We start from the raw sequence: 26,735 nt of genomic DNA, 5'->3' as shown, positions 1-26,735 counted from the left end.
AGTCAAAGTATAGTTAGTGCTTTAAGGGCTTGTGGAAGAAGTAAAAAATGAGCAAATGGATGGAGCATTGACTATGTCAAGTACTATTCCTGACACTTTAAAATTAGGTAAACTGACAATAATCAATAAAAATATTAGAAAGGGCGAAAATACATTTTAAAATGAGACATTATCTGAAGTCTTCACTCCAGGGTTCATCCTTTAAAATTAAACTTTTAAATAACATTTTGAAGTTATAATTTTGATTAAAGAGGCAAAAACATTTTGCAACATATAAAGCTACATTAAATTTTCCTCTCCAGCATTAATGGGACATCTCCCCCCTGCTAGGCGTTTCAGATCTCAAGTGTTTTGGAACTTGAGTTTTAATCTCTGCGCTAAAGGAGGTGGACTATCCAGCCGAACACTGGAGTCATGATCTCCTTTCTGATGACACTGGGGAGAACTCGGGAGCTTTTTTCCTGGGCCAGAGGAAGAATCTTCTTCATTTCTAGATGTTTTGAAAGATTTGTTATATTTTTCAGTTTCTTTCATCAGTAGTTTAGGATTAGGTAAATTGTTGTGGTCATTTTCTTTGAATTTTGCTGTGAGATTATTCTGAAAACCATGCTTTATTTTGTTTGTTGAGAACTTAGCTCTCTCAAACACTGGGGTGCTTTCGTCATCAGATGACTGTCTCTCAAGGCAAACACTTCTCTGCATTACAGCTTTCTTCGTGGCTGGCATATCAAATTTTCTATTGTGATCCGAAGTTATATTTGGTGGTCCAGCTCTAAATGCTGTTGGATTTTTGTCAGAAAGAGGTGCAGAAGAGGTTATTTCGCAGTTTTCTTGAAGTAGTTGGTCTTTTAACATCTCACTATTTCTGGATTCATTTTGCAAATGGATTCCTGGAAGATCCTGAGAAAGTTGTGGTGAATAGTCAAAACTATTCCTAGCGACACAAGACTCCTTTCTCCTAATTAGGGATACAGTTTTCAGGTCAACATCTGGTTGTACATTATTCTGAGGAAATGATGACTTTATCAGTAGTCGTTCCCTTAAAGGCAAATCCTTTAGACATAAATTGGAAATGCTAGAAATGAGATGCTCTTCAGAACTAATCTTTTGGAGATCCCAATCTGACGCTTCATTCATGTTTGAGGCGAATTGCTCTGATTCACATAATTGCTCTTGGATATTTTCATAAGAATCAGTAGTGGCTGACAGCTCTGCTGTAAGTGTTGACTTTAAATCACAAGAGACAGTGTTCCTTTGAATAGCTGGGGAATTACTGAAAGAAGTGCCTTCCCAGTCAATGGTGCTCAAGTGCAGATCAGCAATTACTGACCTATTGTTGTTTAAGGAATTGTGTTGACCGGCTTCTGAAGTTGGATATTCGGTTGCAGCTTTGTTTTTTTGCTGGATAGCCAAAAGTCTTGGGGAGGATATAAACTGTTCGTGGGTATTCAAACAAGAATTGTCTTCAGGTAAAAGTAAGTTATTCAATGAGGCAGAGCTTGCTTCCTGTGATAATGCAGGAATGGGAGGAATTTCCAAATTCAGCTCAGAATTCTGTTTAGGAAAGATTTCACGTGCGGGTTTTAAAGTCAGTTGCGACTGAACACTCACTGCATCATCCGAGTCTGGTAAATTATTGTTCCTGGGCTTAACTTTCATACCTGTAAAAAAAAAACAAACACAATTAGCATCCACTTTGTTTTCTTTAACTTGGGTTAAAAAACTGGAGTTCAGACTGGAAATCTTTTATCTGAGCACTTTTTGCCTTTTTTGGGCTCAGTGGATTCCTGGAAATATTACAAAATAGTTCCCTCTGGAAACAATGTTATAATCCAGTTGTTTCCTTTACCAAATTTTAAGAAATAAAGATAATGTGTTTATAACCCCACATATTAAACATAGCAGTTGTCCAATAATTGGTTGGTTTAATTAATCTAACATTTGGTTACATTAGTAGACATAGAATGGTTTATTCCCGACGTCTCAGCTTTAAATGAAAGTATGAAGAGAAAAGAAGCAAGAGTATACCCACTGTGGACTGTAGAGAATTCTCATTGAAATTTGGACAAGATAGAGCAGAACGGAACAGGTGGAACTTCTACAACATTTGTGTGTTGCAGAAATAGCTGTCAAAATTAGACACTGACCCTTTTTTGGCTTCCCTTTAATTTCTAACTTCTGTAATTTGTAAACGGCAACAATCTCTGGATATGCGGCTTCAAACAATGATTCTTCTTCGACCGTTGATACAACCGAGTCTCCTTTTTGCCCATCTTTTGTAACGTAATGTTCTGCAAAGTTAAAAACGCAGTGAAGTAGGCTCATTCACAGATTAAAAAAAATTCACACTTCCCAGGAAAATTTCCAGATAGTCATCTATAATCTATAAATGCAATCTGCCATTCTAATAATGTGATACTGTTCCAGATATTTTTAAAAAAAGATTTTATTATTTATTTGAAAAGCCTTTTACAGAAAGACAGGGAGGAGAAAGAGACCTTCCATCCATTAGTTCACTCTTGAGATGGCTGCAACAGCCAGGGGCCACGAGCTGCCACGGGGTCTCCCACCTGGTAGCAGAGGCCCAAGGACTTGGGCTATCTGCCTTGTACAGGCCACCAGCAGGGAGCTGGATTGGAAGTGGAACAGCTGGGACATGAAATGGTGCCCATACAGCATGCCATCTTCAGGAACAGTGATGTAATACACTATGTCACAGCCTCAGAATTTATTTTCTTTTGTCTGGAAAGAGTGGGAAGGTGGTCTTTTAAAATTCCCTTGCGTCAGAGATTGTAGTAGCATCTAAGAGCATCAAAAATTTTGCTTAGATGAGGTTGGTTGGTTTTAATTAGATAAATGTTAAAATTATAAACAAGGAACGGAATAGGCAGTTTACTAAAACTTAACTTTTTAAAAAAATTTTTGTGAAAGAGTCTGAAAAGATAAGAGCTAAAAGAATCACTAAGATATTATTTCAGATTTCTTATGATATGCCCAGTCTTCCTTGATTCACAAGCTGATATACAGAAATGAGTAAGGCTGTATCTTAATTTACAGTATATACAGTTTCTTGGTAAGTTTAAAATAGAACCAAAAAAAAAAAAAAAAACCCAAAAAGTTGATCTAAAAATGTTTCTTAGCTCCCACCAGGATGAGCGAGGACCTGACCCTCACTTCCAGAGAGCGAGAGGTAGTGCTAAACCGGGTTACTCCTTGGTATTTCATGAGGCTACACTGGTTGGTGGGAGCGTCCCGAAGCCCTCAATCTTCCTTCTACCTTCCTGCTTGGAATAGTGTATGGAATTCTTCGTGTTTTCACTCCTCAATTTTTGCAGCTTAAACTTATATTCTCTCACTCATCTAACTGCAACACAATCTCCTTTCAAAGCCAAAAGGAAATAAATCTGGATCTTTAAAAATTTTTAATTATCTGTATTTCACTTGCTTCCAGTTTGGGTTCTAATTCCAAGTTCATGTTATTCCTGGTATTACAACACAAATAAAGGCAATCAGGCCCTTGTGAAGTCTTAGGAAAACTAAATGAGAGGGAAAAAAATCCCAGGTAATTTTCACCAACCTTTTTTTAGCATCAGTTTTGTAAGTATTTAAAATCCATGACCAGATCATTTATTAAACCATTCTCAGATATACAAATGAAAGTATTTCAGCATTATTTTCTGTTTTTTTTTTTTTTTAAAGATTTATTTTTATTGGAAAGGCGGATGTACAGAGAGGAGAGACAGAGAGGAAGATCTTCCATCCGATGATTCACTCCCCAAGTGAGCGCAATGGCCGATACTATGCCAATCCGAAGCCAGGAGCATCTTCCAGGTCTCCCACGCAGGTGCAGGGTCCCAAAGCTTTGGGCCGTCCTCAACTGCTTTAGGCAGGGAGCTGGATGGGAAGCGGAGCTGCCGGGATAGAACCGGCGCCCATATGGGATCCCGGGCATGCAAGGCGAGGACCTTAACCACTTGCGCCACCGTGCCGGGCCCAGCATTATTTTCTTAATCAAAAAAAAAATAATAAATTTTTGACATTCATCATTTTGACTATTAGTCAAAAGGTATTTAAAATAACCCAGGTAACTGAAGCTGACCCATAGTTCATGTGTAGAGTTCAATATTTTGTGTTATATACACACACACAATACTTACTATACCTAAATGATCAAATGTTATAGACAAAATATTTTGTTTATAGAGAATACATACCAGGCTTTTCCCATGCTATTTCAAAGCAATGAACTCCATGTCTAATTCGGTTTTTAACAATTCTGAAAAACAAATTCATTTAAATAAGGCCTCATTACATGAGTTATTCAGAAATTTTCCATTTGCACACATAATAATCTAATTTCCTAATCTTTAAGTAAAACTAGCCGAACAGAGTACTGCTTAGCTATTTCTTTGCTTAGTTTGTTTAAGTGACATTTTACTATTAGGTAAATATTACTTATATCTGTTGTATTTTCTTTCTAGATTAATCTTTACATTATTATGCAGTATGCCATTTTTCAATAAAAATGGCTATTTTCCTAACAATTATTCTTTTATATCACTTTTGCAAATATCTGTATGGTTACTGACCTTAAATCACTTGATTTTGAATACAGAACATCAACCTACAAGTGCCTTGTAAGCAAAGCATTGCTGAATCCTGTTCACTTATCCAATATAACCTGACTTGTAATAGATGAATTTAATCCACTTAGAGTTACTGTGGTTACAGACGAAGCTGGGCTCACTCACACATCTATTTTATGTTTTCTGTATTAGCCTATCTTGTTATTTCTTCTTCCGCCTGCCTGTATTTCTTTGGTTTGAAAGTTATATTTCGCTATTTTAGACAGAGATGTATTTCTTTTCTTTGTTTTTTAAAAAAACAATTTATCTACTTTTTATTGCAAAGTCAGATACACAGAGAGGAGGAGAGACAGAGAGGAAGATTCTCCATCCAATGATTCACTCCCCAGTGACCACAATAGCCAGTGCTGAGCTGATCCGAAGTTGGGAGCCAGGAACCTCCTCCAGGTCTCCCACACGGGTGCAGGGTCCCAGGACCTTGGGTCATCCTCGACTGCTTTCCCAGGCCACAAGCAGGGACCTGGATGGGAAGTGGGGCTGCCAGAATTATAACTGGTGTCCATATGGGATCCCGGGCGTGCATTTAAGGTGAGGACTTTAGCCGCTAGGCCCCCGTGCAAGACCCAGAGACCATATTTCTTTTTTTTTTTTAAAGATTTATTTTTATTATTTTTTCATTGGAAAGGCAGATATACAGAGAGGAGAGACAGAGAGGAAGATCTTCCGTCCGATGATTCACTCCCCAAGTGAGCGCAACGGGCCGATACTATGCCGATCCGAAGCCAGGAGCCTCTTCCGGGTCTCCCACGCGGGTGCAGGTTCCAAAGCTTTGGGCTGTCCTCGACTGCTTTCCCAGGCCACAGGCAGGGAGCTGGAAGGGAAGCGGGGCTGCCGGGATTAGAACCGGCGCCCATATGGGATCCCGGGCGTGCTAGGTGAGGACCTTAACCACTTGCGCCACCGCGCCGGGCCCAAAGAGACCATATTTCTAACGGCTACTCTTAGATGACTAAATGCAAACATTTAGTTTTACTTTATCACTTATTATCATCAGTAATTAAATACTATGCAAATATTAATTTTCTAGTTATTTTATCAAATTAGTCAAATGTTTTTATGCATTTCTATGCTGACCACTTCTTTTTAACTCCCACATCCAGACAGCAAATTCAAGCACTCCACTGTGTAACTTGGGCTTCTAAATCGGCAGCTTAATTGCTAAGTGAAACATCTGTCCCTCTAGCTGTGTTTAAAAAATTATCTATTTTCATACCATTTGAAAAGGAGAAGCAGAAAGAAGGGGACAGAAGATCTTCATCCACTGAGGGTTCAATCAAAAATGGTAGGTCTGGGACAGGCCAAAGCTGGGAGCTGGAATTCCCCGTGCGGCCGACTAACGGGATCCACTCCCACTACTCAGGAGCTGGATCAGACGCAGAGTGGCTAAGACTGTGGGATGGGGGAACTAGGAGCAGGTTTGAATCTCTGGGCCAAGTGCTGCACTCCCACTGCTGGGTTTTCTTTTTTTTTTTTTTAAAGATTTTTATTGTTTTTATTATTTTTTTTTTTTTATTGGAAAGGCGGATGTACAGAGAGGAGAGACAGAGAGGAAGATCTTCCGTCCGATGATTCACTCCCCAAGTGAGCGCAACGGGTCGATACTATGCCGATCTGAAGCCAGGAGCCTCTTCTGGGTCTCCCACGCAGGTGCAGGTTCCCAAGGCTTTGGGCCGTCCTCGACTGCCTTCCCGGGCCACAGGCAGGGAGCTGGAAGGGAAGCAGGGCTGCCGGGATTAGAACCTGCGCCCATATGGGATCCCGGGCGTGCAAGGCGAGGACCTTCAACCACTTGCGCCACTGCGTCGGGCCCTGGGTTTTCTTTTTTGACTCCTATGCTTTTCTTTTCTTTCATTAAGATTTATTCATCTTTATTGCAAAGGCAAATAAACAGAGAGATGGAGTGAGACAGAAAGATCTTCCATCTGCTGGTTTACTCCACAAGTGGCTGCAATGGCCAGAGCTGAACCGATTCAAAGCCAGAAGCCAGGTGCATGTAGGGTCCCAGGGCTCTGGGCCATCCTCTACTGCTTTCCCAGATCACAAGCAGGAAGCTGAATGGGAAGTGGAGCAGCTGGGACACAAACAGGTGCCCATATGGGATACTGGCACTTGGAAGTGGAGGATTAGCCAGTTGAGCCATTGTGTCAGGCCTGATATCTATATTCATTATGAAAGTGGCAGGATAGGAATTCTGAAGAAGTCTCAGCACTTTAGTTTCACTGAATTATTTTCTCACGATTATACCTTTTTCTTTCTTTTTTTGCAAAAACATGTAGATGACGTGGTATATTTCTCAGCTTACCAGGTTAGAAGGCATAGGCTGTCCATCAGTTCATTATTCATCACTAACTGATTTAACCAAGCTAGTATTCATTGTATTTGTCCATGTTAAAACTATTCTTTTTTTTTTTTTTAATTTGAGCTTCTGCATTGCCTTCTGTGATTTGATTAGTATTCTCTAATTCACTCTTCTTTTTGATCAAGTTCAGCTTAGGCATATCTATTGCTTTTTATTTCAACAACTATTTTTCTTAAGATTTCTAATAGTTTATTTCTCACACTTGATCTTAGCCAAAAGGCCGAGAGGCAACTTTAGTAATTCACTTTTTATAAGCAGTCACTTAAAATCATTTCAATTCACTTTTGCTTTATAATTTAACCTTCTGTTCTTTATGGACCTGTCTTCCTTGAATTAAGTAGCCAACCATTCTCATTGGCAAAAAGATAAACAAACAAACTCCAAAATCAAACCAAAAATGCTACTTAATACAAATTTTTTATTGAACAGATTGAATCTGGAGTGACATAATTCAAGTAGTAACAATATGTTTCTTCATAAGCTGTGCTTTCCCTCCTCACCCCCTATTTTGCATTTTATCTCTGTCTCCACTTGTGCCACTCCAGTCCTTTCTGAAGAGTTTCCACAGGCCTTCTGCCTTTCAGGTTTGTGTTTTGTTAGTTCTCCCCACCCTGCCAATCATTCCAGCTCTAAGCCTCCTGAACAGAGCAGGTAAATTCCATCCTAGAGTGAATATTCATAAATAAGCCTGATTCCATAAGTGCCTGCATTTTGGGTCATCTGTCCTTTTACCCTGCAGGGATCTAACTCCTGGATGATGTCACTGCTCCCATCTAGGATTCAAACCTGGTACCAGCCCTCCACTCACTTGACAGTATTGTTCCTTTTCTTGCCCCAGACAGTTTTCTTGGTAAGCCTAATTATCTGTTTCTATATCCATTTTTCTATAATCTATTATTACTATATGCTCAAAGTGAAAAAGCACAAATTTACTGCGCTGCCTCGACCATAAGCACTGGGTAGACTTCTAACATGATAACGGGCCCTTTTTCCATCTTAGGAAAACACAGAGCCATATGTTTCCCTATTAAAGACATTAAGAATGCTTTAGATGATAAGATATTTACATGAAAGAACAGTCTTCACCATAAAGATCTTTGGTTATATTACCGAATTGGCCGTAGTTGATTAGAGTTCCGTCTGCCAAGCTTTCTTTCTACCATGTCATAACGAGTCAAAAGTACCAACAATTTCTCACATGCATAGTGACTGGGCCACTCCATTTTTTCATGAGTAAATCTCTGTAAATATAATAAAAATGAAGGAGGATTCTGCCATCATTTGTAAATAAACAACGTTTTTTTTTTTTGGTGCCAATATTCCTTTAGAATGAACATTAAGCTGTATGAGTGAGAATATACCCAGAAAGACTGAAGGTAAAAGCATTATATAATAACTCTCTTTAAGGGTTTTTGGTTTTAATGTATTTAAAGGATGTGGGGGTAAGTTACTTAACCTCTTTAACTTTAGTATCTTCATCCCTGAGTTGAAGACAATGTAAATCGCCTCACAGATTATGAAGACTGAAATTACATATAATGTGTTAAATATAATAGCGCATTCTAAATGTGCAACAAATGTTAGCTGCCATTATTAACATGTTTGTTGGCAAGGTGAATCCATTAAGCCATCACGGCAAGCGCTCATATAAATAGTACCATTTAATTCTCACAGTCACTTCCTGAGATGTCACTTTCATTTTGAGGATAATAAACGTGGAGGGTCACACAATAAAGGAAAGACTGCCCCAGTTTACATCGAGGCACCGACTTCAAGTCTCAGTGTTTATACGGAACTGCTATCTGCTGCCTTCCACAGTAACAGCTTTGATTCTGATTTCTTGTTCTAAGAAATAGCCCCAAATATCCCTGGGTACCAGATGTTTTTATAAGGTAATTAAGACAGATTCCAAACAACAGTATGAACGTGACTTTGCTCATAGACTGCCAGGTGTGGCCATAACCTGATGATTAGAAACCACTGCTGGAAAGACGCCGTCATTACCCGTCTGATTTCCAAGCATGTTCTCAGAACAAAGTGAATATCTCGGCTTTCTAAAAATCTATCTTCCTACTGCGAACGAGGACTTAATTTCAGATACCTGAAACAGCAGCAAATCAGGCCTGTGGTAGAGGATCTCCTTCGCCAGTCTATCCCTGTTCAAAAGGAATTCTTCAATGACCTTGATAAAAAGAGAGTAGAAACTCAAGATTCAAAAACTCTTACAAAGTCTCTGAAACAGAGTTAGATAATGGGTCGTTACCTCTTGGAATGGGAATCCTTCACACTGGCACGCTTTCCTGAAAACAGATGGAATCCACGTTTCATTAACACAGACAACTGCACACAGACGCGGATCTCATCTCACCCAATGCCCTCCGTTATTACAAAGGCCTATGGAGCAGCTAAAAGTCATTAAGCTTCTCTTTGATGACTAAATTATGACCTGTGGTAGTTTAATCTTTTTTAAAGATTTTATTTTTATTTTTATCTCAGATAACAGAGAGGAGGAGAGACAGAGAGGAAGATCTTCCATCTGCTGATTCACTCTGCAAGCGACCGCAATGGTTGGTGTAGTGCCGATCCAAAGCCAGGAGCCCAGAGCCTCTTCTGGGTCTCCCACGTGGGTGCAGGGTCCCAAGGCTTTGAGCCATTCCAGGCCACAAGCAGGGAACCGGATGGGAAGCGGGGCAGCCAGGATTAGAACCGGTGTCCATATGAGATCCCAGCACATTCAAGGAGAGGACGTTAGCCGCTACCACCATGCCGGGCCTGGTAGCTTATTTTTTTAAACAGAATTTAAAAAGAGGATTTATGAAACATGTGACTGATTTAGACATGTAGAGGAAGGTTATGTGAATTCGAGCAGAGGGATATATCTCTATATATGTGTGTATACATACACACACACATATGAGAACTATTCCAGAAGAACAACAATACAAACTTACTTCTTAATACTTTCCTCGATTCCGGCAGGCTGGCTGTGATGTTCCGTCCGATGCCACTCACAAGGACAGCAGTATTCATCACCATGTGGCTCACAGTACTTACTGCTTTTACATAATTTGCATCCATTCCGTTCATGATCATTACGTGAGCCTTTAAAGCCACAAAGAAATTGTATTTTCCGACTTCCAGAATTACCTTTTAGACATACTTTTTTTTTGCCATTATATACGTTTTTTAAATTAATACTATCTAGCACAGATAAAAGTCGCAAAATTTCATACATTTAGGCTGAATACAGAAACAGATACCAATGTTAGTCCTTTGGATAATGCTGATATTGAACTATTATTGCCACAGGACACTTTTAAGAAAATATTCTGTCAGAAAAGTGTTAATGTGTAACTTAAAATTGTACATTTCAATAATCAGCAGTTGAAAAGTTATACAAGAAAAATTAGATGTTATCATTCGTAAAAAGAAGTGTTATTTACTTGATAGAATAATTTAGGTGGTTTCTTTAATGAGTGTATTAAAAGAACTCAGCAACTGATTGCCTTTGCAAGTGTCTCTCACATGTGCGTCATCATTCTTAAGCTCTGCTTGAAACACACACAGGTATGTAAGACTTCGCATGGCGGCTGCGTTGTGCCACAACACGTTAAGCCCCTGCTTGCAATGGCATCCTCATGAGTGAGTGATTTTGATTCAGTTCTCTGCTGAGGCATCTGGGACAGCAGTGGACGATGGCTCAGGGACTCGGGCTAGTGCTACTCTTGTGGCAGACCAGGATGGAATCGCTGACCCCTGCTGTCACCCTGGCTCATGTCAGCTGCTGTGGAGAGTGAAACCACGGAGGGATGACCAATCTTCCCTCCTCTCTATCATTTGCCTTTTTAAAGAAATAAACAAATCTTTTATTTAAAAAAAAAAAAAAAGAGTACAGATTTATGGAGTCCCAGTTCAGTTTCACCTTCAGCCTTGTTTTGAGTACATGGAAGAGCAGAGCTGGAGGACATGACCTGAAGCTGTCATGTAGGAGTCACAAAAAATGCACGGGGAATCACTTTCCCTCACGAGCTTATCTATCATTTAACAACGTGCATGAAACATTAAGTAGACAAAGAATACCTTTCACAGGATGAATTAACAAGCTTTCTTTCTTTTTTTTTTTTAAAGATTTATTTTATTTTTATTGGAAAGGCAGATATATAGAGAGGAGAGACAGAGAGGAAGATCTTCCGTCCGATGATTCACTCCCCAAGTGAGCGCAATGGCCAATGCTATGCCGATCCGAAGCCAGGAGCCTGGGCGTGCAAGGACCTTAACCACTGCGCCACCGTGCCAGCCCCAGCTTTCTTAATCTTTTCTCACTGCATATGTTCCACCAAGACCAGTAAAGATCCAAGCTATGTTCAGTAACAGAACATGTACACCATTTCTTCAAACACAGTAAAAAATGCATTACAGGATAATGAAGCATCATTTACACGAACACATACATCAGTGAAATAAAAACACAAAGTCTTCCTGTAAGACTCAGAAGAAGAGGGCCTGGCGCAGTGGCGCAAGTGGTTAAGGTTTTCGCCTTGCATGCCTGGGATCGCATATGGGCGCAGGTTCTAATCCCAGCAGCCCCGCTTCCCATCCAGCTCCCTGCCTGTGGCCCGGGAAGGCAGTTGAGGACGGCCCAAAGCATTGGGAACCTGCACCCGCGTGGGAGACTCAGAAGAGGCTCCTGGCTTCGGATCGGCATAGCATTGGCCGTTGTGCTCACTTGGGGAGTGAATCATCGGACGGAAGATCTTCCTCTCTGTCTCTCCTCTCTGTATATCTGCCTTTCCAATAAAAAAAAAAGACTCAGAAGGAGAATGTTCTTAAATGATAAGTCTAAACCGACAACATAATTTTAAGATGTAAGTAATTCAGTTTCAGAGTTTCAAACACTGTATCTTGTTATTTCATTCAACACAAAATTGAGTATATTATGTATACATAATAAGATTTCTGGGTCCAAACCTTCTCAATCTTGGGGAGCAGATAGTGTAAAAGTCTCCATGGTGCTATTAACAGGGATTTGTAAAAAGTATTGAGAATAGGGATGACAATGTGTTTACCAGACACCAATAATTAGATATGTTTCCTATATTTGCTTACCTGGGTGGGAACACAGTGAACAATGAGCCGGTTTTCTAGTGACTGCTGCTTGTGGACTGGTGTGAGATGATTTTTCATTCCACTGATTAAACCTTTAATAGAAAGTGGATGAGAAAAAAAAGTTACAAAAATGCTGTGTTCTCAAATGTCAGGCTAATTCCTGTCACCTGCCTAATGATTCTTCCTCTGGCAACAGTTAGAGTTGATGGCTCAATCTTATGAAAACCCTGCATTTCAGATCACAGGTGTTAAATGTGGCCCTAGGGGCCTGTACTTGGTGCAGTGGATAAATCCCTCCCTGTGTTGCTGACATGCCATGCAAGCACCATTTCATGTCCCAGTCACTACATCAATGCAGCTCGCAGCTAACGACCTCAGAAGAGCAGCAGAAAATGGCCCACGTGTCTGAGTCCATGCCATCCTACCAGGGGACCTCTAAAATTCCTGGCTCTTGGCTTCAACCTGCCTCAGCTCTTGTAGTTGCGGCCAACTGGGGAATGACACAATAGATGGAAGAGCTCTCTCTTTAGTGTCAACTTTAAAATATCTAAATAAATTTTTTAAAAAATGATGCTAGTATTGTGGTATAGCAAGCTAATCCTACTCCTGCAAGTGTCAGCATCCCATATGGCGCCAGTTCATGTCCTAGTTGCTCTACTTCCCATCCAGCTCCCTGCTTGTGTTCTGGAAAAGCAGTGGAGGATGGCCCAAAGCCTTGGGACCCTGTAACTCACGTGGGAGACCTGGAGGGAGTTCCTGGCTCCTGGCTTAGGCTTGGCTCAGCTCTGGCCACTGCGGCTATTTGGACAGTGACCAGAGGGTGAAAGATCTGTCTCTGTAAGAAATATGCCTTTCAAATAAAAATAAAATAAATCTTTAAAAAGCACCGTGGCCCCAAAGACAGAGAATTTCTAAAGAGGAGAGAATGTGTATGTGTGTGGGTACCTATATATACCTACATGTCCCTATAAATGTATGGATATGTATTCATTCAGTCTGCTCTTACTAGACAACAATGTATGGAGCGTATTATTTGTTCATCTTTATTTTTTATCTCTTTTGGGTGTGCTGGGTGTCCATCATGTAGATGTACATTTCTCCTTATCAGAAGGAAGAATTAATGATGCAGAAAACAAAGTAATGCATTAAGCTTCTCAGAAAGCTGTTTAGAAATCTACATAATTTGATTACCATTTCTTATTCTCTAATGCAAATAACAAAGCATTACCTGTTAAATGAACAATTTTAAGAAAAATGTGTATTACCATAAAGATTTCCACTAAGTTCATTTTGGTGAAAGACTCAGGATAATAGGAAATCTGCAAGCCACAATTAGGAATTAATCATAAGACCTGAAAGTTTTAATTATGTTTTTCAATTTATATAAGCTAACGTTTTAATAAAAAGCTAAATTATCTCTTCAGTTCACTGCACAGTATCTGCTATTTGGAATTATTTAGCTGCTAGAGTTTCTAAAGTATTAGCTACAAAACAAGTACAAGTTTGCTAAAATTAGCATTAATAATCTCTGGGTAAATAACAGGTTTTCAAAATTAAAATTAAATACAGGAAAAGTCAGTCTAAATGAATATAATCAGAATAACAGATAGTTACAAAAAGGAGTATAATTTCTTGTTTTCAAGTGTTAAGACAATCACTTATTTAGGCTCATGGAAGTGAGCATTTTCTGAACCCATTTCAGTAAGAATGGTTTGGAGACAGCCATGTACCATTTTTGTTTACTTTTCTTTATGTAAGTGTTCACAAGTTCCACGTGATTCCTTAACTCACACCTTTCCCCAACACATCTTTTCTTGTTGGCTTTGTAACAGTGACCACTGATGACAAGAACTGATGTGTTATGGAAATCTTAGATCAGTGGTTTCTCAGCTGAAACGGAAGGCTGACAGGAAAGAGTTCAGCGATGGGACACCCCCATGGCTGTCCCACCTTCAGTCGACACTCTCCATCTCCCACTGACTGCCGGTCAAGGGTGCTGTTTCCTAGTTCTTAGTTCCCTTTTTTTTTCATTGTACACCTTACTGTCATTGATACAATTTTTAGAAATCATTGCTTTCATCAAGTACACATAAATCACAGGCTTCTGAGTGGCTCAGCACAGTTAATGCAGTTCACACACTTTGTCTTCAACCCTCAAACTGCACAGTTTAACCGAATCAGAACGTATCAATAAATGCACAACAATGGAAGCGGTAACTGTGATCAAGTGTTCCTTATTATTATTATTTTTTTTATTAACATTGTATTATGTGAAACAGTTTTATAAGCACTGGGGAGTCCCCCCGCCCCTCCCACACCCCTCCTCCCATAGTGGATTGCTCCATCTTGCTGCATAACCACAGTTCAAGTTCAGTTGAAATTCCTTCATTGTGAGCATGTACCTAGCATAAAGTCCAGCGTCTTATTGTCCAGATAAGTTCAGTGGCCTCTTGGGGAGACCTTCTCTGGTCTGAAGGTAGAGCTAACAGAGTAAAGTTCCGGTCAGTTAAAACCCCCAACAAAACATCAGCGTCGATATACAATGTTATGGGATTAATTGGTATAGTGTTGAGTGAACAATATGTTAAAAAAAAAAAAAGTTCAATTCTTCCACACCTCTGGGTTTAGACAGTATCAGTGACAGGTTCAAAAAGTAACAATCAACCAAGCATAAATTACAGGTTAAATCCAGGCAAACATTAGATGTCTGACATAGTATTGAGTAGACAATATGTAAAAATTACATGTAAGTTCTTGATTACCTTCTACAACTATTTCAATGTCACCTCCTCAATTGAGGTGTGTAACGATTTTGGGGGGTGTTGCAGAGAAATCTCTCATACCTTGCTAATGGGTACTTGTTCTTTATGTTCCATCTAATAGTATATGAGTGAGTCCTTGATGACCTATCTTTATTGTTCTTTGGTTATCTCATCCTATTAGTGTGTGTGTATGAGTGTGTGTGTGTGTAGGGGGGGAGGGGAGTTTAGGAGGAACCCTGTTGGTCTTTATAGGGGGTGGAGGCCCAGAGCTGAAACTAGGTAAGGACTGGAGAGGATTCTTCCCCCACTGTCCTGCCAGAAGTTTATTGATCTTCTGGTTCTGATGACCAATCGTGGTTCCTAGTTGTTGTTCTGATGTCGTTGGTAGTGTTCCTTATTATTAAATATTTGCAACATGTCAGACATTTCACTTACAAAAAATAAATATAATAGTAAAGTGTTACATGCAAAATTATTTCTTATCTGGTCGGTAAGACAGTATAAAAGAGTGTGCAGCAAAATGTCCACGGTTACAAATAAATGAGTGTGACATTGCACTGAGTGTTCAGCAAACGCGTAAAGAAACACAATGTGAACTAGGATTTACATTTTCATTGTTTCTTGGGAAAGCTTCAGTAAAAATAATTTTAAATGAAAATGCTAGTTTAAAATTATAATGGTACTATACAATAAAATTGTATGTACTATCTTTTAATTGATATAACTGTATTTTTGAAATACAATTCCTTCTATAATATTTACTTTTAGATTCAACAAGAATAAAAGTCCATTGCACAAGAAGCAGCAATTTACAGTTACCTCTGAAGTAAACTCTGTCCTTTCAAACTCTGTATAAGTTTTAATGCCTTTTCTTTTCCAACTCCAGGGACTCCCTTTCAGAAAACGGGGGAAAAAATCAGGTTAGTCACTAAGATAAGTTTATAAGTAAAGCGTGTTACATGAATTAAGCTGGAAGCTGTGCATATCAAAGAATGAGGTAACTCTAATAAAAGGAAAAATATGCAAGAGAGTAACATAATAAATAAAATTTGTACAATAAGGGATATGACTCAGATTTGCAAATTAAATAACAATTACACTGTTAAGTTTATATAAGCAGCAAATTCAGAGTTATATATTAATTCACTGACAACATTTATTGTAGAGGAGGCAGGGATGTAGCTGTAGAAGGCTTTCTCTTACTTTGTTAATTACTTTGAGGATATTATTAATTTGACCATATTTATCATATTTTTAACAGGAAAAAGCACATTCACTTAATTATATGAACATTTAATATTTAAAGACCTAGACATCAGAAAAATTTCAAGTTAAATCTTGAAAATAAAAGCTTAATGTAAAAAGCAGGAATTAACAACACACTTGCTCTTATATTAACACTTAGCTATATATGAAATATTCTTTTTTTTATTATTATTATTCTTTTTTTATTGGAAAGGCGGATATACAGAGAGGAGAGACAGAGAGGAAGATCTTCCATCCGATGATTCACTCCCCAAGTGAGCGCAACGGGCTGATACTATGCCAATCCGAAGCCAGGAGCCTCTTCCGGGTCTCCCACGCGGGTGCAGGGTCCCAAAGCTTTGGGCGGTCCTCGACTGCTTTCCCAGGCCACAGGCAGGGAGCTGGAAGGGAAGCGGGGCTGCCGGGATTAGAACCTGCGCCCATATGGGATCCCGGGCGTGCAAGGCGAGGACCTTAACCACTTGCGCCACCGCGCCGGGCCCTATATATGAAATATTCTTAGGACAGATTATGTTAGTATCCAAAAATAAAAATCTTTAAGCAGAGGAGGCTGGCACCGTGACGTAGTGAGCTAAGCCTCCACCTGTAAGCTCCAGCACTCCATATGGGTATCGGTTTGAGTCTTGGCTACTTCACTTCCTATCCAGATATCTGTTATGGAGTGCAAAGCAGTGGAGGACAGCTCGAGTCCCCTGGCCCCTGCACCCTGTGGCAGACTAGGAAGAAGCTCCTGGCTTTGCTTCAGTTCAGCTCCAGCAACTGCGGCCGTTCAGAGAGTGAACCAGGAGACAGAAGATCTCTTTCTCTGACTCTTCCTTCTGTAACCCTGCCTTTCAAATAAAAATAAAAAATAAAACAAACCAAAAAAAAAAAAAAAACCCTCCAACTTTGAGTAGAGCAGTGTGAAGAGCAGTTTCAGTTACAGAGGAAACAAAACCAAAAAGGATAGGGCTGATGTTTGACATAAACATTATCATACTAGAAGCTGGTTTCTGTGAGATTAAGTCAGCCAATTTTTCTTAAATTCTTTAGTCTGTTTCTAGATTTTAGGTATGATATGACTACCTATGGGAAAAAGGGTTCTTCTATTGAAAACAGTTACAATAAAATATTGGTTTGTATTAATATTATTTTCCTGTATTCTTTTCTTACCCATTCAAAACAAACTGATTTACTTGATCGCTGATGGCATTAGAAAGTAGGGTTCATAAATTTTCTATCCTACAGTTCTTGCCTTTCCTCTAAGCCCATGTAGAAACAAAAATTACATACCACTTTTCTTCGTACTTCTCCTGGGGACAGAGGTAAATGACATTTGCAGGGACGCCAAGATGAGCAGCAGGGAGGCAGCCATGGGATGACTTAGTGTGGCCAGTCATTTTCTGCTTTGTACACTGCACTGAGGGCGATGCACCTGTTCTCCTGATTGTTAATCACTAATCTATTATCCTCACTTGTTGCAGAGTACTCTATTATGCATCTTAATAAATAAAATGTGTTCATGAACAAAATCAGTGCAATGCTGAGAGCCATGCTAGTGTGTGGCTTACTTCAGCGCTCATGTTTCTTAGCAACAGTGATAACAACAGTGAGCATGTGCACAGCTGGAAAGCAATGGACACTTGAAAACTAAAAGTAAAACAGTGATGGAAACTAAACAACACAAGAGCAGAAAGATGTTCCTATTTCTTGAAAAGGGTAGTTAGGCATGAATGCGAATTTCTTAATCTGGAAAGATTTATGGAGATCCAAGCTTTGGTGTACTTGTTTTGTTGTCTTTTATAATCAGTGTCACCAGTCGGCTTTTTAATGCCATCTGAAATGTTTCAGCTGCTGTTGCTATGCCTAAAATTCTCTTTGACATCGTTTTAGATGTGACCGTATTCTGTTCACATCTGTCCAGCGTGTGTCCACAAGATGTGTCTACCATTTGAGCTCACCTCTGGGAGATAATCACAGCCGAGAAGAATTGCCAGTCCAACCAGAGTGTCCCTGTCCAACCCCAGCTTATCCCTGATAGACGTCATGGTGTAACAATCCACGTGTGGGTCCTACAGAAAGGACAGATTTCATCTGCTCAAAGAATTTATCCAAAGCAATTACAAAAGGTAGTTTTTCAAATGTGTAATTTACACACATTTACAAATTTACAAATGGAAATTAAGCCATAGTTCCGAAACTGGTTTAACCCATAAATCATGGTAGTTATTTTTCCCTCTCTATGGTCTTTCAGTGCCTGAAAGGCAAACTTTGACCTGATGAAATTAAGCACTACAAATATAATACAGGAAGCTAACATTCCCTATAAGTACATCACTAAAAGCTATCTTGGAGCAGCTTAGCACTTAATCTTACAGAAGCATTTTTGATACATATATGCTAACATGTCTGACTTCTTAAAGCTTGTGTAACAGTAGCAGTAAAAACAGTAATATTTTGATGCGAAATTTTTTGAAATCCATGCATACTTTTTCATAATCACACATTTTCCATAAATTTTTTGTAATTGTTAACTACTGTTTTTAAATCAAGAGTAAAGACGTATAAAAATACTACTTGGCACCACCTGCCCCCGTGAATCTGTGGCTACCTCTCGCATCACCGACACTGGCCTTTTAGTGAGCGCTGAGGTCACACTGTGTGACCGCGGGCAGCACTTCCCAATGGGGACGCCACTGGCAACCGGGGAGGGGTAACAGTGTGGTCCTCAGCTCATGTGGCTAAAATTCACCAAGGTCCAACCCGGAATGGTCACAACCCAATCGCTCCCTGGCAGAGCCTCCTGGACTGGCCACCAGGAGAGTAACCAAGGAACACCTGGGTGGCTTGGCAGATTTGGGTAATTAATGTCACAAGAAATGTCCTTAAGTATCTTGTGGGTGTTTTTGAGGATAAAACACCAACACTGGAAGTTCTGGATTAAACTACTCCCATTTCTTCTATAATTTTGTGATATATTGTTGAAGCAGATATAGGACTGAACCATGTGAAACAAGTCGTGCCCTGAGGAGAAGGATCCACAGGGGAAAGTGCCCGACCTGAGCGGCAACTGCATTTTTAATAAGCAGTCAACATCTGATTCAGCAACTGTTATGTGCCAGGTACTATCAGCATTGTTACGTGCACTATTTCATTTAATTAGCCCATTAACTGGTAATTCGTGAATAAATTCTGAAAACAAAGCAGGAACAAGCTACCTTTGCATTCATAGTGAAATTCCTGTAAACAGTCTGGGCCCCATAGAGGAAGGCGTCTCCGTCGTTGGTGAAGCAGCCGTCCACCTGGCCCTCTGCGTTGAGGTGGGCGCACATGGCTTCCGCTTCCCCGGCCGCCTGAACCCAGGGCACTCCTAAGCACTTCAGCAGATCCAGACACTGAAGGCAAGCAGGCACAAGCCATCACAAATTCGCTTGTTAATCTCATCAGCTGTTTGCCTTGGTGCTAAATTACAGCCAGTAGCTACGTAGGGGTTTTAAAAACTATTTTAGAAACTGGCAAATGTGTCCCTGATGGCACCAAGGAATGGCTGCTAAACTTTCAGGAATAATAATAAAAGTATTGTGGGTATCTTTCTATTTCATCTTGTAGAGAAAGGTACTGAAATATTCAAGGTGATAAATTTGGCTGTGATTTTCCTCACAATCATGGGAGACGGGAGTGGCAGGGGCCTAGATGAAATGAGAGGGGTCGAAAGTCAGTAACTGTTTATGACTAGTTACTTTCCTATTGATTTAAATTTTTCTGTAATATAAATTAAAATTGCTTTTAAAGATTCATATTTTTCTTTGAAAGGCAGAGTTAGAGGCCAGGATCTAGCAGCCTCTTTCTGGGTCTCCTACGTGGGGGCAAGGACTGGGGCCCTCCCCTGCTGCTTTCCTAGAGCATAAGCAAGAAGCTGGGTAGCAAGTGGTACAGTGAGGACTAGAACCAGCGCCCTTATGCGATGTCAGCACAGCAAGCAGGAGGATTAACCTTTTGAGCCACTGGGCAGGACCCAACAGTTACAATTTCAACTCATATTCCACTTTCATTGCTTTGTCAATATTCTGTCTTTACAGTTGAAAATATCTTTAAATAATAATTGATCAGACTGAAATCAATCAACTGAAATGATAATGATTTTCTTACATGATACTCCTGTAAAGTTCAAGTAACTATCTAATTGTGGCTTGAGGATTTCCAGGTGTCTGTTTCTCACCTGTCCCGCACTGTTCAATGAGACCTTCACACTGTGGGAAACGGGTCAGGTGTCTTCCTGGCAAGTCAAATGTTTATCCAGGGGATTATGTTATTGGACTGATAGCTAGAGAATTTGTTTTCTTTGGGTTGATTCTAGCCAGCAGAGTAGGCTGCAGCTTAGCCTTCCAGTCTTACTGCATTCCTTCTTGTCTTTCTCTCCCTGCTGGAGTGTACTGACTAAGTGCGCTGGCGAAGAAGGTATTTAGTTGCAGTTTCTGGAAAACGACAAAAATAAATCTCTTGTTCTGATTGAGCACTTGCATTCTTCATTACATAACAAAAATTCCTGCCTGATGTCACCCAAGGTGAGCAGAATTCAAAAGGACAAAGTAACACGTTGAAAAGCCTTTTGGGGGCCAGCACTGTGGCGAAGTGGGCTAAGCTGTTGCCTGCCATGCTGGCATCCCATATCAGAGTATAGGCTTGAGGCCCAGAAGCTCTGATTTCAATCTACCTTCCTGCAAATTCAGCTGGGGAGAGCCCCAACGCTGATCCCAGTACTTTTGCCTGTCACCCATACTGGAGACCAAAGTGAAGCTCCTGGCTCCTGGTTGGCCTGGCCGTGCTGAGGCTGCTGCAGACTTTTGGGAAGTGAACCAGGGAATGGAAGATCTTTCTTTCAATCTCTCAGTCATTGACTTTCAAATAAATTTACAAAAAATTTACTTTTCCAGTCTCTGGCCAGGAGACTGAAGGGATAACAGTTCTTCCCGGCTTTTCTGTTTTGAAAGATTCAATGAACAAGATGCAGACACAGAGAGAGATCTTCCATCCACGGGCGATTCGTTCCCAAAGTATCTGCCATGGACATGACTGAGCCGGGCTGAGGCCATGAGCCACGAGCTGTACCTGGTCTTCACGTGAGGGCTCAAGCACTTGGCCACCATCTCCTGCTTTCCCAGGCTGCTAGCAGCCGGAAGCCAAATAGGTGCCTATGTGGCACGCAGGCACTTCAGGTGGCAGCTTTCCCCACCAGGCCACAGTCCCAACCCGAGACAGTTTTCTTAAAGCCCTGTTTGATCTTACCCCCAGACAAGAATTATCCCTTCCCAGGAAGCTATTTCTGTTCCTAGTGCTACTTGTCATTGCAACTGGTTTGAAGCGTCCAGAACGAAGTAGTGATATGACCTGCTATAATTTTTCCTTATCCTACACCTTGGGTAGAGGTGGCGTTGGAGGGTGTTAACTCAGGGTTTTCATGCTTACCCCTACGAGATGGCAATGCATTAGGAGGAAGTGGGACCTAGTAACAGAAAAAATGAAAAAGAGTAGATAAGCCCCACTGAGCTGACGCAGTAAGTCCTCGGAGCACCGCACTAACTGCACATGGAAATGGCAACGGAAGAACGGTACACGATGCGGTTCAGGGACAGCTGCAGGGAGACAAGAGACACTCTAGAACAAGTATTCTCTGCAACGACTGACAGTTATTAATTAAGACCCAATATTCACTAATGGAAACCTTTTTTGTTTTGGAAGGGAAGGGAAAGGAAGAGGCAGAGGGAGGGAGGAAGGGGGAGGGCTGGGAGGGTGAGCAGAGCAGGAGAGAGACAGGCTGACACACACAGCTAGAGATCCCATCTGCTCCACTCTACACACGGCCACAAGAGCGGGGCCAGGGCTGGCTCAGCCAGGAACTCGGAGCTCAATCCAGGTGCCTGTGTGGAAGCAGGGGCCCGACCTGAGCCATCCCAGGGCACACAACCAGAACTGGAGTCAGTGCTGACACCGTGTGCCCAACTGCTAGGCCAACGCCTAGCCCCAAAACTATGCTTAAAGGTCAGGCAAGGACAGAAATGAAAAATGTTTAGGAGAAAATAAACCATTGATTTATAGGATGCCTGTTAAAATTCAAATTTCACTAACGTAGAGGAAAACAGGAAAGTAAATATAAAAAAAATACATTTTTGATCTATAAAAGTAAAAATGAGAACTTTGAAAGACAAGCAAGTAAAAAATAGAACACTTATCTGAAAGCAGTAAAGAAAATCAGGTGAAATGCTTCCCCTGTTTTTTCATACTAAAAAGAGTGAATCTCCTAACATTGTCGTTGATGCATTGATACTGTGTATTTCAGGCCCAGTGCAGTAGCCTAGTGGCTAAAGTCCTCACGTAGCGAGCCGGAATCCCATGTAGGTGCCGGTTCGTGTCCTGGCAGCCCCACTTCCCATCCAGCTCCCCACTTGTGGCCTGGGAAGGCAATCGAGGATGACCCAAAGCCTTCAGACCCTGCACCGAGTGGGAGAAGCAGAAGAGGTTCCGGGCTCCTGGCTTTGGATCGGCTCGGCTCTGGCCACTGTGGCTACTTGAGGAGAGAATCAGCGGATGCAAGATCTTTCTCTGTCTCTCCTCTTTTCTGAATGTCTGACTTTCCAATAAAAATAAATGATAAAAAAAAAAAAAATAGAAATTACGTATTTCATTTCTGCAGTGATAGACAGTAATGACCAAGAGCTTTAAAATCATTCTAAAACTTGGGTCTTCCGATCCTACTTCGGAGAAACGTGTCCGAAATGACATGTCACAGGGGAAAGCTCTGTACACAGTGTTCACCTTTATGTGGAACAGAGCAAAGTCAAAGGCAGCGCGTGCAGCCACAGGCGATGGACAGCCTGCCCAAGCGCACCTGCCACAAGCCACGTTCTGAACAGAGGAATGGGTACATGATACGGTAAGCGCAAAGACAAAGATAAAAACTACTTGTGCAATACTATGACAGCTCCAAAGTCTATTTTAAAAGAAACACATTCAATAATAGCCGTTTTCTACTATATTATTCACTGCATTTTATTACATCTTTTTTAAAATAAAAACAGATAAATCCACATGTATTATGTAAATTTATGATAATTATTCTTGAAAATCATAAGCCCTGAAGTAAGGCAAATATGTTTACCATGTACAATTCCAAGTGGGTACATCACACATTAATGAGAGCCTAAGTATTCTGGGCAGCTTGCCAGTGTACCCCGACAAGCCGTGACTCAGTACCAGTTGCTCTAGACGGTTCTCCCTAATCCTCATCATATCCCCGAAGAGCATCATGATCCCTTTTCACAGACGGGGAAATGAGCTAGACAGGCTAAACATCTCAGTCAGTGTCTCCTTTTTCAGTTGTAACCAGCAGGACATGGGCACTTAGAAACTCAGATGTTTCACTCTAAGAAGTTTCCTCTGTCTCCTCAGGCTGGATGTGTATCTGCAGTAAGGCCAGAGAGCATGGGCGATGACAGGAACAGCTGTTGGCGCAGCGGTGAGGCTGCAGCCTCAGACTCCTGCAGCCCACACAGCTGCCTGGGCTGAGTCGGAGCTGTGCCTCTGATCCAGTGTCCTGGGAGAAAGCAGCTGACAGCCCAAGCTCTGCCACTCCCGTGGGAGATTCCTGGCTCCAGGCTGCGGCCTGGCCCAGCCCTGGCTGTTGTATGCACTGAAGAAGTAAACCAGCAGATTTATGCTTATTCCTGGCTGTATCTTTGCCTTTCAAGTAAAATAAAAAATGATTATTAAAAAAAAAATCATCTATTAGTAGAGTACAATGTATTCTACGAATCAGAATTGAGTCCATTCTGAAGGCTTACCTCTTGTAAAACCAGCTTAAAATGGGATCTCTCTGTTTTCTGAGACGTTTTACCAGAAGGTCCGTACCGAATTTGATTCCTCTTGTTTATGACATCAGCTTTTAGCCTTGGTGGCTCTCCTTCCATAACAAACACTAACTTTATATCCATTTGTGTTAAATAGGAGATACGAAAAAACAGGTTTCTAAAATGCATAAATCACAATATATTAATCATTATAACTCACGGTAAGTCAAGGTAACATGAGGATGTAAATGCAAGAACAGGCTAATACCAAAAACATGACATGGGGAACTCTAAGTTACCATCTGGCTGAGCAGGAGACGGGTTCCTGTGCTTTTAGAGAGAGTGGCTGTCATTGCCACTGCTCTATGGAAGACAGCTGGAGGGGACCCAGAGGGGAGGGGAAATTGGGAAGAAGGCACTGTGCAACCCTGACCAAGGAACAGGCTGATGCAGTCTGAGCTGTTGGCTCTTCAGCAAGTAGACTTGGTGAACACTAAGGATAGTCTAGAAGTAGGACTGGCAAGACTTAGTGAGGGAGTGGCTGTGGGGAGTGAGCAAACCAGGAGACAGGGGCTCCCAATTTCTGGCCATTGGTGATGGGAGCATCCTGGCTGACAAGTTGCATAGGAGAAAGGAGTATGGAGGTCACGGGGCCAAACCCTGAGTTAACGCAAGGTGGCAGATCTAGATACCTTACATGTAACTGAAGTTATCAAAATGCAAAAGAACAGGAAGTATAAACAAGTCTCAGTATGCTTACACAATTTACACATCAACAGTCCAAAGGCTTACCGTACCTGAGGTGGGGCTTCGGCACAGTTCCCTTCATTTTTTTGACTGCCTGTGCTTCACACACCCAGAGGCTCAGATCAACTGCAATGGTTTTCCCAGCAAGATCCTTTAGGTCCACGTGTTCCTTAACAGGCTCTAGAATTTGCCACAGGTCATTCACTCCCATGGTGGTGATAAAATCTGCTGTAACACAACACACAGTGAAAAGTTCAGAACAAGAGGTGGTCTGGGTAACTCAGAGCATTTTTCTTATTTATTAGTTGGCTTTTCAAAATGAACCAAATGAATCCGAAACATTAAAAATGATGTAACTGGCTTTGCTCCAGCTAATGACAGGAGCAAACAAATGCAGAAGCAGATAGAAAATGCAGGAATCTGCCAATCATTTTTTTTTCTACTTGAAATTTACTCCTGGAATTACCTATCTAAACAAATGTTCTAGTCTTTGATAACAATCAGGAAAAGTAAAACAGAACGGAAAACCAAAAGTAAGTTAATATGGAAACAAGCTGATGGAAAGCACCAGAATGTTCGTGGGGGGAGAAAAAGGGTGAAAAGCAGGGGGACAAAAACAAGGGACAAGGGAGGGAGGAAGTGTTTTTAAAGAAGCATTGGATTTTTACGTTATGAAGTCACATATGTTCATTGTGAAAAATGAAAGGAAACTTCAAACTCCGCCACTGTTACCTGCCTGGATATTTTCTCTAGGTCAGTTTTTCTCTTTAAACATTTGTATGATTTCCTTCTCCTTTGTTTTTGTTTGATAACGACAGGAGCTAGAGTTTGCAGTGAAGATGGAATCCGGCTGTACAAATGTAACCCAGCTCATTATCCTCTCAAAGATGGCTCCTGTTCGTCCCATAAGTGCAAGGCAAGAGAAAAATAAATGAAACAGCTCTCAAGTCTATGCAGAAACCTGGTGCACAACAAGCGTCTTGCTGTCTGTGCCTTTTAATAGGCATTTTACATTTTTCCAAATTTCAGGTAGGAGTAAAAACGAACAAGTGCTGAAAATCTTGCTGTCATAGTATCTGTATTTTTCTCTATCGTAATTTTGTATGTGGTCAGTACCACTTGATTATTTGGACACAGCTATCTGTGGATATGTCATGTTACAAAGAAAAATAGAGATGTGTAAAAACAAAAGAAATATTTGATACTTAATGGCAGTCTAGTACTAAAAATTTTATTTTGCCTCAAATATCCCCTTATTGAATACAGCATTGTACAGAGATTTTAAGTTAATATGAAGAGTTGTGATTGATTCTGAAGAAAGTGGGTGTGTATAATTTTTAAGGTATTATTAGGGAGAAAGAAATCTTTTAAAATATTGAATTATTCTTCAAGATGATTTCCTCATGTTATTTCTAAAATTAAATAATCATAATTACATGCTACTGTTTAAAATAAATTTTTTTAATGTGACCTTTTGCTATTGTGGCACAGCATGTTAGGTCACGGCCTCTGCCTTATATGGGCCCTAGCTCAAGTCCTAGCTGCTCCGCTTCCAACCCAGCTCCCTGCTAATGCGCCTGGGAAAGCAAGAGACGATGGCCCAAGGTCTTGAGTTTCTGCACTACATGGGAGACCTGAAGAAACTTCCTGCTCCCAGCTTGGGATCAGCTCACCTCTGACCACTGAGGACTGGTAAGTAAACCAGCTGATAGAAGATCTCCTCTCCCTCTAAGTTAGTCTTAAAATGTATGAAAACATATGTCTGAGGCAGCTGAACGACACGGCACCTAAAGCCAGTGGGGCACTCACATCCGCCATCAGAAAGCCTGGTTGTGCGTGGTGGCTCTGCCAAAGCAGACCCGTGGAGGGAACAAGTACTGGCTCCAGCAGCAGGGTCCCTCCCTGTCACCCACAGGAGATGCGTGAACTGAGCTGCCAGTCCTGGGCGATCCTAGGCCCAGCTCCCCACTGTGGGCATCTGGGGAGTGAAGTAATCCATAGAAGCTCTTTCTCACTTTTTCAAGGA

General features: G+C 41.0%; 1 protein-coding gene across 1 annotated transcript; it reads right to left on the bottom strand.

The window, feature by feature from the left end:
- Positions 1 to 342: 342 nt before the first annotated feature.
- LOC121166256 (flap endonuclease GEN homolog 1-like) lies at positions 343 to 26,074 on the bottom strand. The gene is made up of 14 exons (XM_040995361.1): positions 25,442 to 26,074; positions 24,760 to 24,934; positions 23,957 to 24,140; positions 19,337 to 19,513; positions 18,080 to 18,190; positions 15,693 to 15,766; positions 12,112 to 12,203; positions 9,957 to 10,107; positions 9,269 to 9,305; positions 9,107 to 9,187; positions 8,116 to 8,246; positions 4,215 to 4,276; positions 2,148 to 2,291; positions 343 to 1,661 (listed from the first exon to the last, which is right to left on the bottom strand). The coding sequence occupies exons 2-14, from the start codon at positions 24,918 to 24,920 to the stop codon at positions 343 to 345; spliced, it is 2,724 nt and encodes a 907-aa protein (XP_040851295.1). The 5' UTR covers positions 24,921 to 24,934; positions 25,442 to 26,074.
- Positions 26,075 to 26,735: the final 661 nt, after the last annotated feature.

Source organism: Ochotona curzoniae, unplaced genomic scaffold, assembly GCF_017591425.1.
Source record: "Ochotona curzoniae isolate NIBS_2020 unplaced genomic scaffold, NIBS_Ocur_1.0 patch105, whole genome shotgun sequence".
Classification (NCBI taxonomy): Eukaryota; Metazoa; Chordata; class Mammalia; order Lagomorpha; family Ochotonidae; genus Ochotona; species Ochotona curzoniae.
Note: the sequence above shows the minus strand (reverse complement) of the source record. Positions and strands in the feature narration are given on the sequence as shown.

Excerpts from the sequence above, each read along its gene's own strand:
- LOC121166256 (XM_040995361.1), bottom strand. The coding sequence starts at position 24,920 with ATGGGAGTGAATGACCTGTGGCAAATTCTAGAGCCTGTTAAGGAACAC. Across the intron at positions 15,767-18,079 it reads GCTGTGATTATCTCCCAGAG|GGAGTCCCTGGAGTTGGAAA; the intron begins GTGAGCTCAAAT and ends GTTTTCTGAAAG. Across the intron at positions 9,188-9,268 it reads AAGGATTCCCATTCCAAGAG|GTCATTGAAGAATTCCTTTT; the intron begins GTAACGACCCAT and ends CTTTTTATCAAG.